The sequence below is a fragment of the Gymnoscopelus microlampas genome (assembly GCF_963454915.1).
Source record: "Gymnoscopelus microlampas genome assembly, chromosome: 15".
NCBI lineage: Eukaryota > Metazoa > Chordata > Actinopteri > Myctophiformes > Myctophidae > Gymnoscopelus > Gymnoscopelus microlampas.
Window position 1 is genome coordinate 8,482,709 of NC_139952.1, and position 12,353 is coordinate 8,495,061.

The following is a 12,353-nucleotide window of genomic DNA, read 5'->3' on the forward strand; positions in this document are numbered from 1 at the left end:
GTAAGACGAAAACGCAAGCAGTGTTTATATCTCAATTTCCTTGCATTAGCCTGTAATTAATCAGATAGTGTCCTTCCTGTCATCTGTGAGTATAATCCTTTCATAATGAACACAAACAGAGGAGAGAACATGAGAGGCATGTATGGAGGCCGAGACAGAACAACAGGAGACGTGTTCACGCCACCACTAATAAGTGGACAGGAAATGGAACAACGTCAACGCGTCCTCGGGGCCACGATCATATACAGGACCAAAGGATGTTTCATATAACCCATTAAGACCAGGAACGCATCTGTGTCATGAGCTTGTAGATCTGCTATTTTTGAAAAATCGTGGAAAAATATATTTTTATATTTTTTTCAAAAAACTGTTAGGATTTAGAAAACATTTTTAGAATCGGCCTCAGGTCTTAATGGGATAAATATGCCTGCAACCGCACCTCCTCTGCTTTTATGTCGCAGCGCCAGACAATGGAGAGGCGGGAACCTTTGATGTCACCGTGCTTCAGATAAGAAAGGGAGAGTTCGGGCCAGGGATAGGAATCCAATTTAACACGGCCCTTTCTCAAGAGTACTATGAGATTCTGACACTATCTGATAGGGAGGGGAAGAAGAAGGGCTATAATTCAGCACCTTCCCTTCATCTGCTTACTCTCCATCTCTCTCTGTCTCTATCAGTCTCTCTCTCTGTCTCTCTCTCTGTCTCTATGCCCACTGTTTGAATTATAGGCTTCTATCTCTCTCTTCCGCTCTGTCTCAAGGCGTCTCTCTCTCTCTCTCTCTTCCCCTCTCAAGCAGCAGAATATGGCGCTGCGTTCGGATCCAAAAGCAACTCCCGAGTCCTCAATGTCAAAGCCCTGGAGCATCAGCCTGATCTGAGGACAGCTCTGTCACACACTGGGACACGCAGCCTTAGTACAAAATACTTAAAAGACACTTCAATAAGAAACTGTGAATTCAAACAGGTAACAGATCTGCAGAACACAGAATAATGTGTTGAAGTGTTAAATTAACAATGGATTGTATTGTCTTCGGAATGGAATGGAATCAAAGCTACCTTTGCGAGCGATCCGGATGCAGTTGATTCTCGTCTCCTGTGAGGGGAGAAAAAGAGAAGAAACAAGTTTGAGTTAAAGTCGTGCTTGTTTATTTGTTTATTTTTGTTAGGATCACCCGTTAGCTGTGCCCTAAAGCACAGCTAATGCCGCACTTGAATACTGTGTAATGCACCCCTCCCCCCCAACCCCACTGCTCCGCTTCCATGGTGTTGAGGTTCACAAATCCAGGTCTTCTAATTGGCTCCCCCCTCTGCCTAACCAAGCCCTACTCGTCCATGTCTCCGTGGGGAACATTATCAAATTAAGATTTAAAGATGCTAAATCACACTTTATGTGCAATTATGCTAATCTGCGCTCCGAGAGTGGAGTCGGAACCTTTTCACCTAAAGCGGCGCCAAACTGCCTTTTTTAATTGAAAACCTCTTCCAAATAGACTTTCATCTTGTCTCTGGAAGTGACAGATAAGTTCTACTTACCTCCCATCAAGAGGTTATTAAAGCAGCTGCTGCTTAAATGCAGTGGTGTGAAGTAACTATAAGTGCACTTACTCAAGTACTGTACTTAAGTAACATTTTAAAGTACTTATACTTTACTAGCATTGCATTTTTGGTTACTTTATACTTCTACTCCACTACATCTAAGAGGCAAATACTATTTACTCCAGTACAAATATTTGAAAACCTTAGTTACTTTGTAGATTTAGATTATCATTACAAAACATACATTAACCTCTATTCTATAATTGGGCTATAAAAAATACAGCCAATCTACAAGCTCTTACAACACGTCACATCGCAACACAATTTTTTAAACATTTTTTAAACATTTTTTAGTACTTTAACTTTGTTACTTGAAGACTATTTGATGCCAATAGTTGTATACTTTTACTCATGTAAAATTTAAGTAAAACATTGAATACAGGACTTTTACTTTGACCGAGTATTTCTACATTGTGGTATTGCTACTTTTACTTCAGTAAGAAATCTGAGAACTTCTTCCACAACTGCTAATATGTCCTCCTGGCCTAAACACTGTCCAGCGGCCTGCATGAGATGCAATAGATCCAGCTTAATGTGACAGGGAGCTACAGGTGAAGAATTCTGATGAACACAAACTGAAAAAGAGGTTTTTGAGGGGAAAAACCAGAATGTAGAGCACCGATGGTACAGCCGAGCTAATTCATTAATCCATTCATCCATTTGTACGTTATGTTTTGTCTGACTGTACCTCGTGCTGTTTACATTTTTGAATAATAAAGTATACAATCAATCATTCATCCATCCATCCAATAATTAGTTTGTTCATTCATTCATGCATTGATTGTTTTCGATTGATTGTTTATTTATTTCGAACACTGCTAAAAGACAAAAACAAATACATAAAATACACATACTACACTTAAAATAAGAAATATAAAAATATGAAAACAAAAACACTCTGGGGTGTTCGAAAAGGGCATAGGATGAAGTTAAAAACGTATCTAGTCCTATCCTTATTGCTTATTCAAATACTACATATTATTATATTATATATTATTAACACATTGAGTGCCAAAACCGTAATATTACGGTTTTGCAAATACACCCGCGGAGTGCCAACAATCCTAAAAAACGTAAATATACGTTTGTTTTACCTTTTTGTTTTTTTCCATCTGTTCCTTACTCTAAGAAGTAAGGGACAGATGGATCACCGTGACAACAAATCTCGCTCCCATCCGCTTCCATTCTATCTCCTTGCTAGAAACCTCTGTATCTCCTTAACTTTTTACAGTGGGCAAAACGATGCGTGATCGCTCTGCGTTGTTAGTCGGGAGCATCGCACATCCTACACGCATGCATTTTTTTTCATGGATCGCTCGTCGTGGAGTCTACAGATTTAAACAGCACAACGCAGCGCAACGGTGAGATTTCTGGTACCGAGCGTAATCTGTTATTATAAAATTCTGGCACCCAATGTGTTAATAAATAATATGCATGCATGCATACATTCATTCATCCATTACTTCATTAATTTATCCATTAATTCACACACCAATTCATCCATTGCTTCATTCATTTGTGTCCAATAATTTGTAAATGTATTCTTTCATTGAACCATCCATCCACCCATCCATTGGTTTGTTTGTTCATTCAGTGATTGGTCCAGGTGGGTCAGATTAACAGGCAGCAATCATGTGTCTTTCAGGCTCCACTGGAGGCGTCGGTCACAATAATCACTCTTTCAAAGGCAAAGGCAGCACATCATGTCCACAGTACTGTACCTACGTATGATATTTACCCAGCACAATTCTCACTATGTGTGTCACATACGCAATGTTTGTTATAGTTGTTGTCATTTCCGTTTGTGACATGATACTCAACACCCACAATGTAATTCACACTCATTTGAATGACAGCGAGGACGGAGTGCTTCAACAAAGCATCGGTTCCAACACCGCCTTTCATTTTGAGTCTCATTTGGGAGGAGAGCTCTTGATGTGAGGCTTACTGGTGCCTCTGGATCAATAGGGAGAGATTTCAATCACATTTCACAGCACAGAGACACAGGGAGGCCTTGACCTTCAGCTCTCATTCATGAGAGTTATGCCCAAAAGCAACTCCATAAAACACCCACACAGAGGGAAATGGCTCTTCGTTCCCTGAGAGGTACAACCTATTGTTCTGTAGATGGGACACCAGTCAAACGGCTTTTAATTTCAATGCATGCTGGTCAGGACTCTCCTTATTCATGCAAGTGGTAGCAACGTGGCTTAGAGCCCCTGCCTCAAGACCAGAGGACCTAATTAATATCTCCCCTGGTCAAGGGGGAATTCCCCTTTAGGGCTAGCGGACAAGATGCTTGGCTCTAGTGTCCCTTCCTGTGCGGGAGGCCTTGGTTCAAATCCTGGGCGTTGTATTTGCGCCGTTACCCGGATTGGGTTTCCTGGTGAAAGGAAGGTGAGTAACAGAGTTACTCAGAGCCTCTGCCAGAAGACTAGAAGCCCAGTGGTGGAAAAAGGTACTCAAATGTTTTACTTAAGTATAAGTATCACTACTGCAATGTAGAAGTACTCTGTTACTAGTAAAAGTCCGGAATTCAAAATTTACTTGAATAAACGTACAAAAGTATTGGTATCAAAATGTACTTAAAGTATCAAAAGTAAAAGTTTGTATGAAAATGGCAGATCTACAAGCTCACAACGTGTCACGATGCGACGCGTTGTGAGCTTCTAGATTGGCTATTTTCAAATAGCCTAGGTATAAAATAGGGCTAAAGTGGTTAATGTATGTTTTATAATGTAATATTTTATATCTGCAAAGTAACTAGTAGCCTAACTAATGTTTTCAAATAATTGTAGTGGAGTAAAAGTACAATATTTGCCTGAGATGTAGTGGAGTGGAAGTAAAAGCATTGAAAGTTGGAAATACTCACAGTACTTGAGTAAATGTACTTTGTTACTTTTACACCACTGCAGAAGCCTAATATCTCCCCTGGTCAAGGGGGATTCCCCCTTTAGGCTAGTGGATAAGATATTGGCTTTAGCGTCCCTTCCTGCGCGGGTCAGACAGGGTTAGAATCCCGGGCGTTACACTTGACCCTCCATGCAGTTTCTTTGTAGACTTTTTTAAAAGACTTACATGTTGCATCACTTTTTTTTCAAGCTGAACATGAATATACACCCCCCCCCGCCCCCCATAAGGTGCTGCAGCATGATGTAATGAAATTGTTAATACCAGTAACACCTATAGCGCTGATGTAGCCTACAAAGCTGCTAAACTATACTGTAAAAATAAAAATATAAAAATTGGGTATGGCACTCACTCGGGTCAGTTCGGGTTGGGTTTACATTGTCAGACCCATTGAGAACGTAATAGTGAACTAAATGTTCCACAAGCTGATGGTATCAGTTTGATAATAGGCTCTATGCACAGCAGCCATTTTGGAGAAAAATTGGGCCTCTTCTGACTTCCTTCACATGTGTTACCAATGATACTAATGAAGGCTCTGTTCCATTCTGGTCAAATAGAGTCAGGGTGCTGATATTGTGCATGTTGGCTCACTAGAAATACTAGTGGGTCTCAAAGTGTGGTCCAGGGACCCTCATGGTTCCTTGAGAGGGTGTAACTCTGAGAGTGTACAAATGGAACCAAATGGACCCTCCCGGGTCCATTTGGTTCCATTTGTACACTCTCAGAGTTATGGGGGTCCTTGAAATTAAAAAGTTTGAGAACAACTGTGCTACACTAAATGGAACAGAGCCTTCATTAGTGTCATTGGTAACACCTGTGAAGGAAGCGAGGAAGGGGACCAATTTCTGTCCAATATGGCTGCTGTGCATAGAGCCTATTCTGCTTGCAGGATATTTAATTTAGTCTCTCTCCACTCCTTCTGGGTATTTTTTTGTCACAGTACATTTGCACACACGTGAAATTTGTCCTCTGCATTTTCCCATCCCATCTATTCAGCAGTGGACAATATTTATACAGTGCCCGGGAAGCTAGTTCGGGGTTAAGTGTCTTGCTCATCGACACTTCGCCACATAGACCACGGCCGGAGGGTGAACCTTGGACCTTCTGACTCTCTAACTACTTTGTGTTTAGTGCCTTCAAAACAGATTACCTCTGAATGTGTTTCTGACAAGCAGTGAACACATCTAAAGTGACTGTCCAGGTTGCTAAAGCATAAAGGTGCTGCGTCTACACTCTGGAAACAGCAGTCCTGTCAGGTTGTCTAAATAGCTCTTACTAGAGTTCTCAACGGGCCTGCAAATTAAGGCCCGGCCCTAATCGGCCCCGGCCCGAACAATTATCTTAATTGTATGCCCAAAAAACTGAAAAAAACGTTGGGTCGGGTAGGGTCGGGTTCAGGCAGAATTTAAGAACTCTATAGCTCTTACTCACCCCTCTGAAGTTGCTGGTAGCCTGAAAGTACACCAGGTAGTTCTTGGTGGGGTCTAAGGGAGCGTTCCAGTAGCCGTTGTAGGTGTGGTTGTCCCCCACGGTGAAGGGCGTGGCCTCCGGCAGACTGCTGGGGGCCAGCTCGGCCGTGTAGTAATGGGGTGCTCCTTTAGCCTGGGCCTGGCTGTGCGAGTTGGGAGTAGGAAAACAATCGACGGTGCCCAGCTCTCTCTTCTTCACCTGCCTGGATCCATCCTCTTCCACCACCACCACCTGGTACGCACTGAAGGCAAGCAGACACGCGTTATTTACTAGCCTCGATCTCCAGGCTTTTATCGTTTCGTTTTGCTAAAAAATAAAAGCCTGAACCAGCACGTCGGTGTACCCGATATAGGAAGTGTTTCATTTCCCCAACCAAACAGAGTGGGCGTCGCTCGTAACGTTGTGTTGACGGGGCGGGGGCTGACGGACAGATCGGTGAACCAATGGGATCACACGCATTCTCTCGCCGGAGATGTTAAACCCGCCCCTCTAGGTACGAAAACAGGAGGGCTAGTGCAGCCTAGTTATTTACTAATACCAAGAAAGTGGAGCATATCACTCCGGTTCTTAAATCCTTACACTGGCTCCCAGTGTGTTAAATAATTGATTTCAAAATACTACTGTTGGTCTGTAAAAAGCTTTGAATGGTTCAGGTCCAAAATACATTTCTGATATTGTGCGATATTATGAACCATCCAGATATCTCAGGTCATCTGGGAAAAGGTCTGCTTTTGGCCCCTAAAGCCAAACATAAACGTGGGGAAGCAGCATTTAAGTTTTTATGTACCACATATCTTGAGAAAAAAAACTCTCCGAAAACGGCAGGTCTGCTGCCACTCTGATTTGTTTTAAAACACAACTAAAGATCGTTCTGTTTGCCACTGGCTTTGATAGAGTTGCTTTTCTTTCTCTTCTGCACTGTAATTGTGGGGCGGGGGAAAGAAGAAGAGTATGTGGTTGTGTCTGAAGAATCACACCAATGCATTGTCATCAGTGGTGGAAAGTACATTTACTTAAGGACTGTACTTAAGTACAATTTTGAGGTATTTGTACTTGAGTATTTCCAATTTCCAATACTTTTACTCCACTACAACTATTTGAAAACTTTAGTTACTAGTTACTTTTCAGATATAAATTATGATATTATGAAACATACATTAACCACTTCAGTCCTATTTTATACATAGGTTATTTGAAAATAGCCGATCTACAAGCTCACAACGCGTCGTATCACGACGCGTTGTGAGCTTGTAGATCGGCTATTTTCAAACATTTTAGTACTTTTACTTTTGGTACTTTAAGTACATTTTGATGCCAATACTTTTGTATTTTTACTCAAGTAAGTTTTGAATTCTGGACTTTTACTTGTTACAAGAGTATTTCTATATTGCAGTATTGGCACTTTTACTTAAGTAAAGCATTTGAGTACTTTTTCCACCACTGGTTGTCATAAGTCTCTGGTCTGCTTCTTGTTGTCTCCGCCAGGCCGTAAGGCATGGTGAGAGAGTATGTTTTACCCTCCGTCCGTGTGTCCGTGTGTCCGTGTGTCCGTGTGTTACCACCAAATCTCCGGCACCGTTGGCCCGGTCGCTGTGAAACTGTGCACACACACTCCCTGGATGCCAATTCAGAACCTCTGCCTCAAATTTTTCACATGGGCCTGTTATAGCACCACCAGGAGGCCGATTTGTGCAAAACCCATTTTTTTCACATTATTCCTACAGTTTTTAACCAAACATCATGCAAATCGGTACACAGTATCTCTATAGTCATGTGATCAACCCTGATCTGTCCGATTTCCCATATTCCATCCTTATTGGTTAAGGTTGCCATCCAAAGTTTGCAGGATTGGTCCGTTTTGAACAAACTGCCTCAAACCATGAACGCAGCGTGCGATTTCCGTGAAATTTCACACGCACATTCCCACTAGGCCGAGGAAGAAATGCCACCCTTTTCACATTGGCCTGTTATAGCGCCACCAGCAGGTCTAATTTAGCAAAACACATTTTTGGAACAAAATGCTTCAAATCATGAATGCAGTGTCCGATTGCCGTGAACGACCTAAGAATAAATGGCACCCTTTTCACATTGGCCTATTATAGCGCCACCAGGAGGCCACAATAACGTATCTGACCTGGCGGAGACCTGTGCTCCGAGGAGCACTTTATCTAGTTTGTCATGATGTCACACCAAACCCTGACCAGGAAGTACCGAAGTAGAATATTATTTGTTGTCTCGTTTCCTAATACCATCTTTGCAGCCGTCTTTTATTTCTCTGTTTTATTTACCAAGCCTCACCAGGAAGTAGGTCATAGTACTATGTCTTGTTCTCACCAAGGACTAGTTAGAAGGTGAATGCAATTAACGGTCTGGTAGGATGGAAAAACATCAGTTCCAGTGTTCTCTGAGGATAAAAAAGACGTTGTCCGTTTCTTTGGATACTCAAACATACTTGGCAGCTGCAATAATAATCATGTGAACACAGGAAGGGAGGATAAGTACTTTCCAATATAGCCACTTCTTTTCTCCTATTAATGCACAGCAATTACAACAAACATTCCCTTTTATTCTAAAAACGTCAATGGCTTAGAAATTCACATTTACCTGGCAATTTCTACAATTAGAATATCATTATACTGTATAGGAAGAAAGGTCTAGTACCCAGCGGCGGACTGGCCATTTTGCGTACCGGCCCAATTATTAGTTACGTTAAATGTTTTTAATGTTTGGGCTGGGATGCTTCCAGCAGGCGCCTCAGTGCGGCTGCAGAGTTCATGTGCAGGGCTGGGCTATTGAAGCAGTGAACCCCCCCCCGTTGACAAAACGGCCCGGGGGGTGGTGGGCCGGTTCGGACCAAAATGCCAGGGCTGAATTTTGGTCCCAGTCCGGCCCTGCTAGTACCCCACGTGCCACACTTCTCACATCATCACTAATGGAAAGAAACTGGAAAAACTTTTTAAAAGTTTTAAGTCTTAGTAAATAAAGTCCTTTTGCACACCTCCTTACAAGGACATGTGGGTGCGTAATAGAGAACAGCAAACTTAGAGAAAAGAAGTGGTCCGACACACTTTTGCATTTAAAGAGGAACAATGTTTCATTCTACTGACCTTCATGGGGTACTGTATGTGATTCCTGTTTTAATAGATATCTCTAAGTGAAGACAGTGTGCGGGAAACACTTCTTTTCTCTAAGTTTCAAGACTTAAATCTACAGGCTGCAGGACATGCAGCAGCGTAGCTGTAAACACTGCAGTGTGGTTGGTGGGTCTTTGAACGTGCGGCAGCTTGTACAATACATCAGTAACAAGGTGTACCTGACAGGAGCTCCTCTGCCCACCGCAGGGCGAAGCACAACTGTGATGGTGCTCTCTGACTCGCTCAGCGGAGAGGGAATATCTCCGTAGTCAAACACAGGAGCTGGAGAGAGAGAGAGAGAGAGAGAGAGAGAGAGAGAGAGAGAGAGAGAGAGAGAGAGAGAGAGAGAGAGAGAGAGAGAGAGAGAGAGAGAGAGAGAAGTATTTAGTTCAAGGGGCTGTCAAAACAATGTGGCGAACAGAAAGGAAAAAAAACCTAAAACATATAGTAGGTATTTATGCAAAACACTGTGAGAAATGAAACCATCCTAGCCTCTTTGCTTACACACCATCCTTATTCATTACTGTATGTCCCTACATCCACAGCCACCCACACACACACACAATGCCACTGATTGATGAGAGCCGGGTGCGCCTGGTGACCAACCACACAGAAAACAAGTGGCCCTTATAATTAGGGTTCATCTTACAGCACAACAAGCTCAGCACAGCTCTGGGGAACAATAAGGTGGAGAGTTCCCACATCTGTTTTCTATAGAGACAGAATTAACTGCAGTGTTGTACTGTTTCCTATAGGGACATAATTAACTGCAATTACTGTATGTTCAGGGCTGGGCGATATAACTTCAAATCAATATCAATATCATAAAATGAAAATAGCACATCTACAAGCTCACAACACATCACATTGTGACACTTTGTTTCATTCTTTTTGCACCCCACACTGTAGCCTGACACTCTGAATTTTCATTTTGTTTCACTCCATTATTCAATCCTCAGATTTAAAAAGAAAATTGTTTATGGGCGTGTCTAGCGATTCAGGGGCTAGAGCCAGGCTACCCCCACTGTACAACAAAGTATAATACAGGTTGATCGGATTTCATGTCGATTCGTTTATGATAAGTGTAATAAGTGTTGTACTAAGAATGAACTGCAGTGTTCTGCTGTTGCAAGAGATCATTGTAAACCAGATCAGATGAAAGCAGTTAGCCAGAACAGGAAATATACTTTTGCTTTTTGTTTTTTACATCAGAGGAAGGACATTGATACTACAGTATAAAAACTACAACAATGTGCAGGTGTGGTTAGATGTCCATGTTGAAGGCCTTTCATTGCCATTGTCTTTCTCATGACAGCCTGTAGGCCTACAGTATACGCATGTGCAATATGTTATGTAGATGTATTTCTTCTTCACTCTCCTTGCTCTTCTTTCTACCTCTATTCTTCTTCTAGTGCAGCAGATAACGGCAATATTTTGGGAGAATTGTTCAAATGGTGATACAAGCGTGACATTTGGTACAATCATCTTTGGAGGCCACTCTTCGATTTAAGAAACTGGGCCACTCGTAAATCAAAGATGGCCGCCAATATTAGACTGTTTTTGCATGTCAGAATATCTTTGCCTATACTTTTGTGATGTCAATCACCAAATAGCACTCCCATAGTATGTTTCTGAGCATTTTCAAACATACATACGTGTGTGTGCGTGTGTACGTGCGTGCGTGCGTGCGTGTATATATACATACACACCTCTGATGTCACGCTCATGTCACCATGACTCAGATATAACCATATACTGTAAAGACTTCCCAATGCAACTATGCCCAAATATGGAGTGTGTTGTCTAACCTCTATGTGTCATCATGGCATCAGGCGCAAACAAATCAGTCAGCTCCATATACCACAGTATATTTACTGATGACATCTGTGATCTCAATGTATGGGCATAAAAGGGACAAGGACCGACAGATACAGAGATCTCCATAGATGGGCATATCAGTGAGATCGGCGGTGCGACGTAAGTGTGAGGACTGCGTAGCGGCCCGAACCTCTAGTAAGTTTATATTCCCTTTCGTATGTAAGTGTTTTTCTTGCAATGTATTATGTTTTGTTGCCTGTTTCAAGGTTCAATGATGTGTTTTATCGTTGTGTACAGGCACATAATAGTATAACTAATTTCTTCCTTCAGGCAATGCAGCAGCATAGGTAATGATAATAATAATAATAATAATAATAATTGAAGAACAAAAAAGAAAGAGAAAGAGTGAACATGTTATACTGGAAAATAATATAATTTCTTTGTGGGAACTACGGATGAAAATTAGCATCTTTGTTATTTACATTACATTGTTATGTAGGCCTACTGTTCATTAATATGCAGCATGCACGGTCCCGTCTAAATACACAAATAAATTAAAGTAAAGTAAACTAGCTAACAACTAATCCCTGACATAGTTATCATAGATGAAAGTCACCCATAGAAGAAGCAAAATGTAGTTCGACACACCACAACGGTGTGCACCATGTATGTTGATTTATGAAACTTTCGCTTCGTTGCGACTTTCTTGGTGGGTTGAGTCATTACTGAATCATTAATACACACCTTTATAATTCCCATAAGAAACATGTGGTCTTTTGACACTGCTGCTGTGTACATTTGAGTCTCATAGATCGAATCTGGAGGCAATGTTTGACTGCAAAACACTGAATTCTGCTTTATTGCCATTTACAATCAAAGTTTCTTCTCTTTTCCATTTCTGCTGGATGATCAGTGCCGACTGCTACATTATCAACTGATGATGATCATTAAAATAGGTCCGATAGCGACAGTTACTACACCGGCAACAGTCGCTCCGCTGGACTCAGTGCCTTTATCCTCCTCATTAGCCTCATCATCAGAACACGAACGGTCGTTGATTTCATCCAACTCAAAGTCGTCTTCATCTTCCTCTTATAGACAACCACTCAAATCCCCTTCACTTGGAAATTGTGGGAAGGTTTGGCAGCAGGATAGATTCATCTTCCCAAGCATTAAGAATTGTTCAAGTGCAGCTCCAAGTTAGTAAAATAATAACGTAAATATCCGTTATATAATAATACAGTAAGAGTATAAAAAAGCAGTGCAACATCAACTGAAGCGTTCAAAATACAAAATAATTGATGGCTGTAAATGTCATCATCATGTGATGAATTACATGGTATCTGATTGGTCGATACAGATACTAGCATTTTAGGCCGTACCGGCAGCTTTTACGATCCAGTTCAGTATGGTATGTCACTATTA

The 12,353-nt window shown here is 41.6% G+C and overlaps 1 protein-coding gene across 1 annotated transcript in view; it reads right to left on the reverse strand.

Moving 5' to 3' along the window:
* Positions 1–12,353, reverse strand: part of LOC311061531 (receptor-type tyrosine-protein phosphatase U-like) — a 165,224-nt gene that overhangs the window by 56,571 nt on the left and 96,300 nt on the right. The window contains exons 10-12 of the mRNA XM_084080189.1: positions 9,290–9,392; positions 5,938–6,217; positions 1,057–1,093 (exon numbers count right to left, since the gene is read on the reverse strand). Of these exons, the coding sequence (XP_083936315.1) occupies positions 1,057–1,093; positions 5,938–6,217; positions 9,290–9,392 (420 nt within the window). The remainder of the gene's footprint in view (positions 1–1,056; positions 1,094–5,937; positions 6,218–9,289; positions 9,393–12,353) is intronic.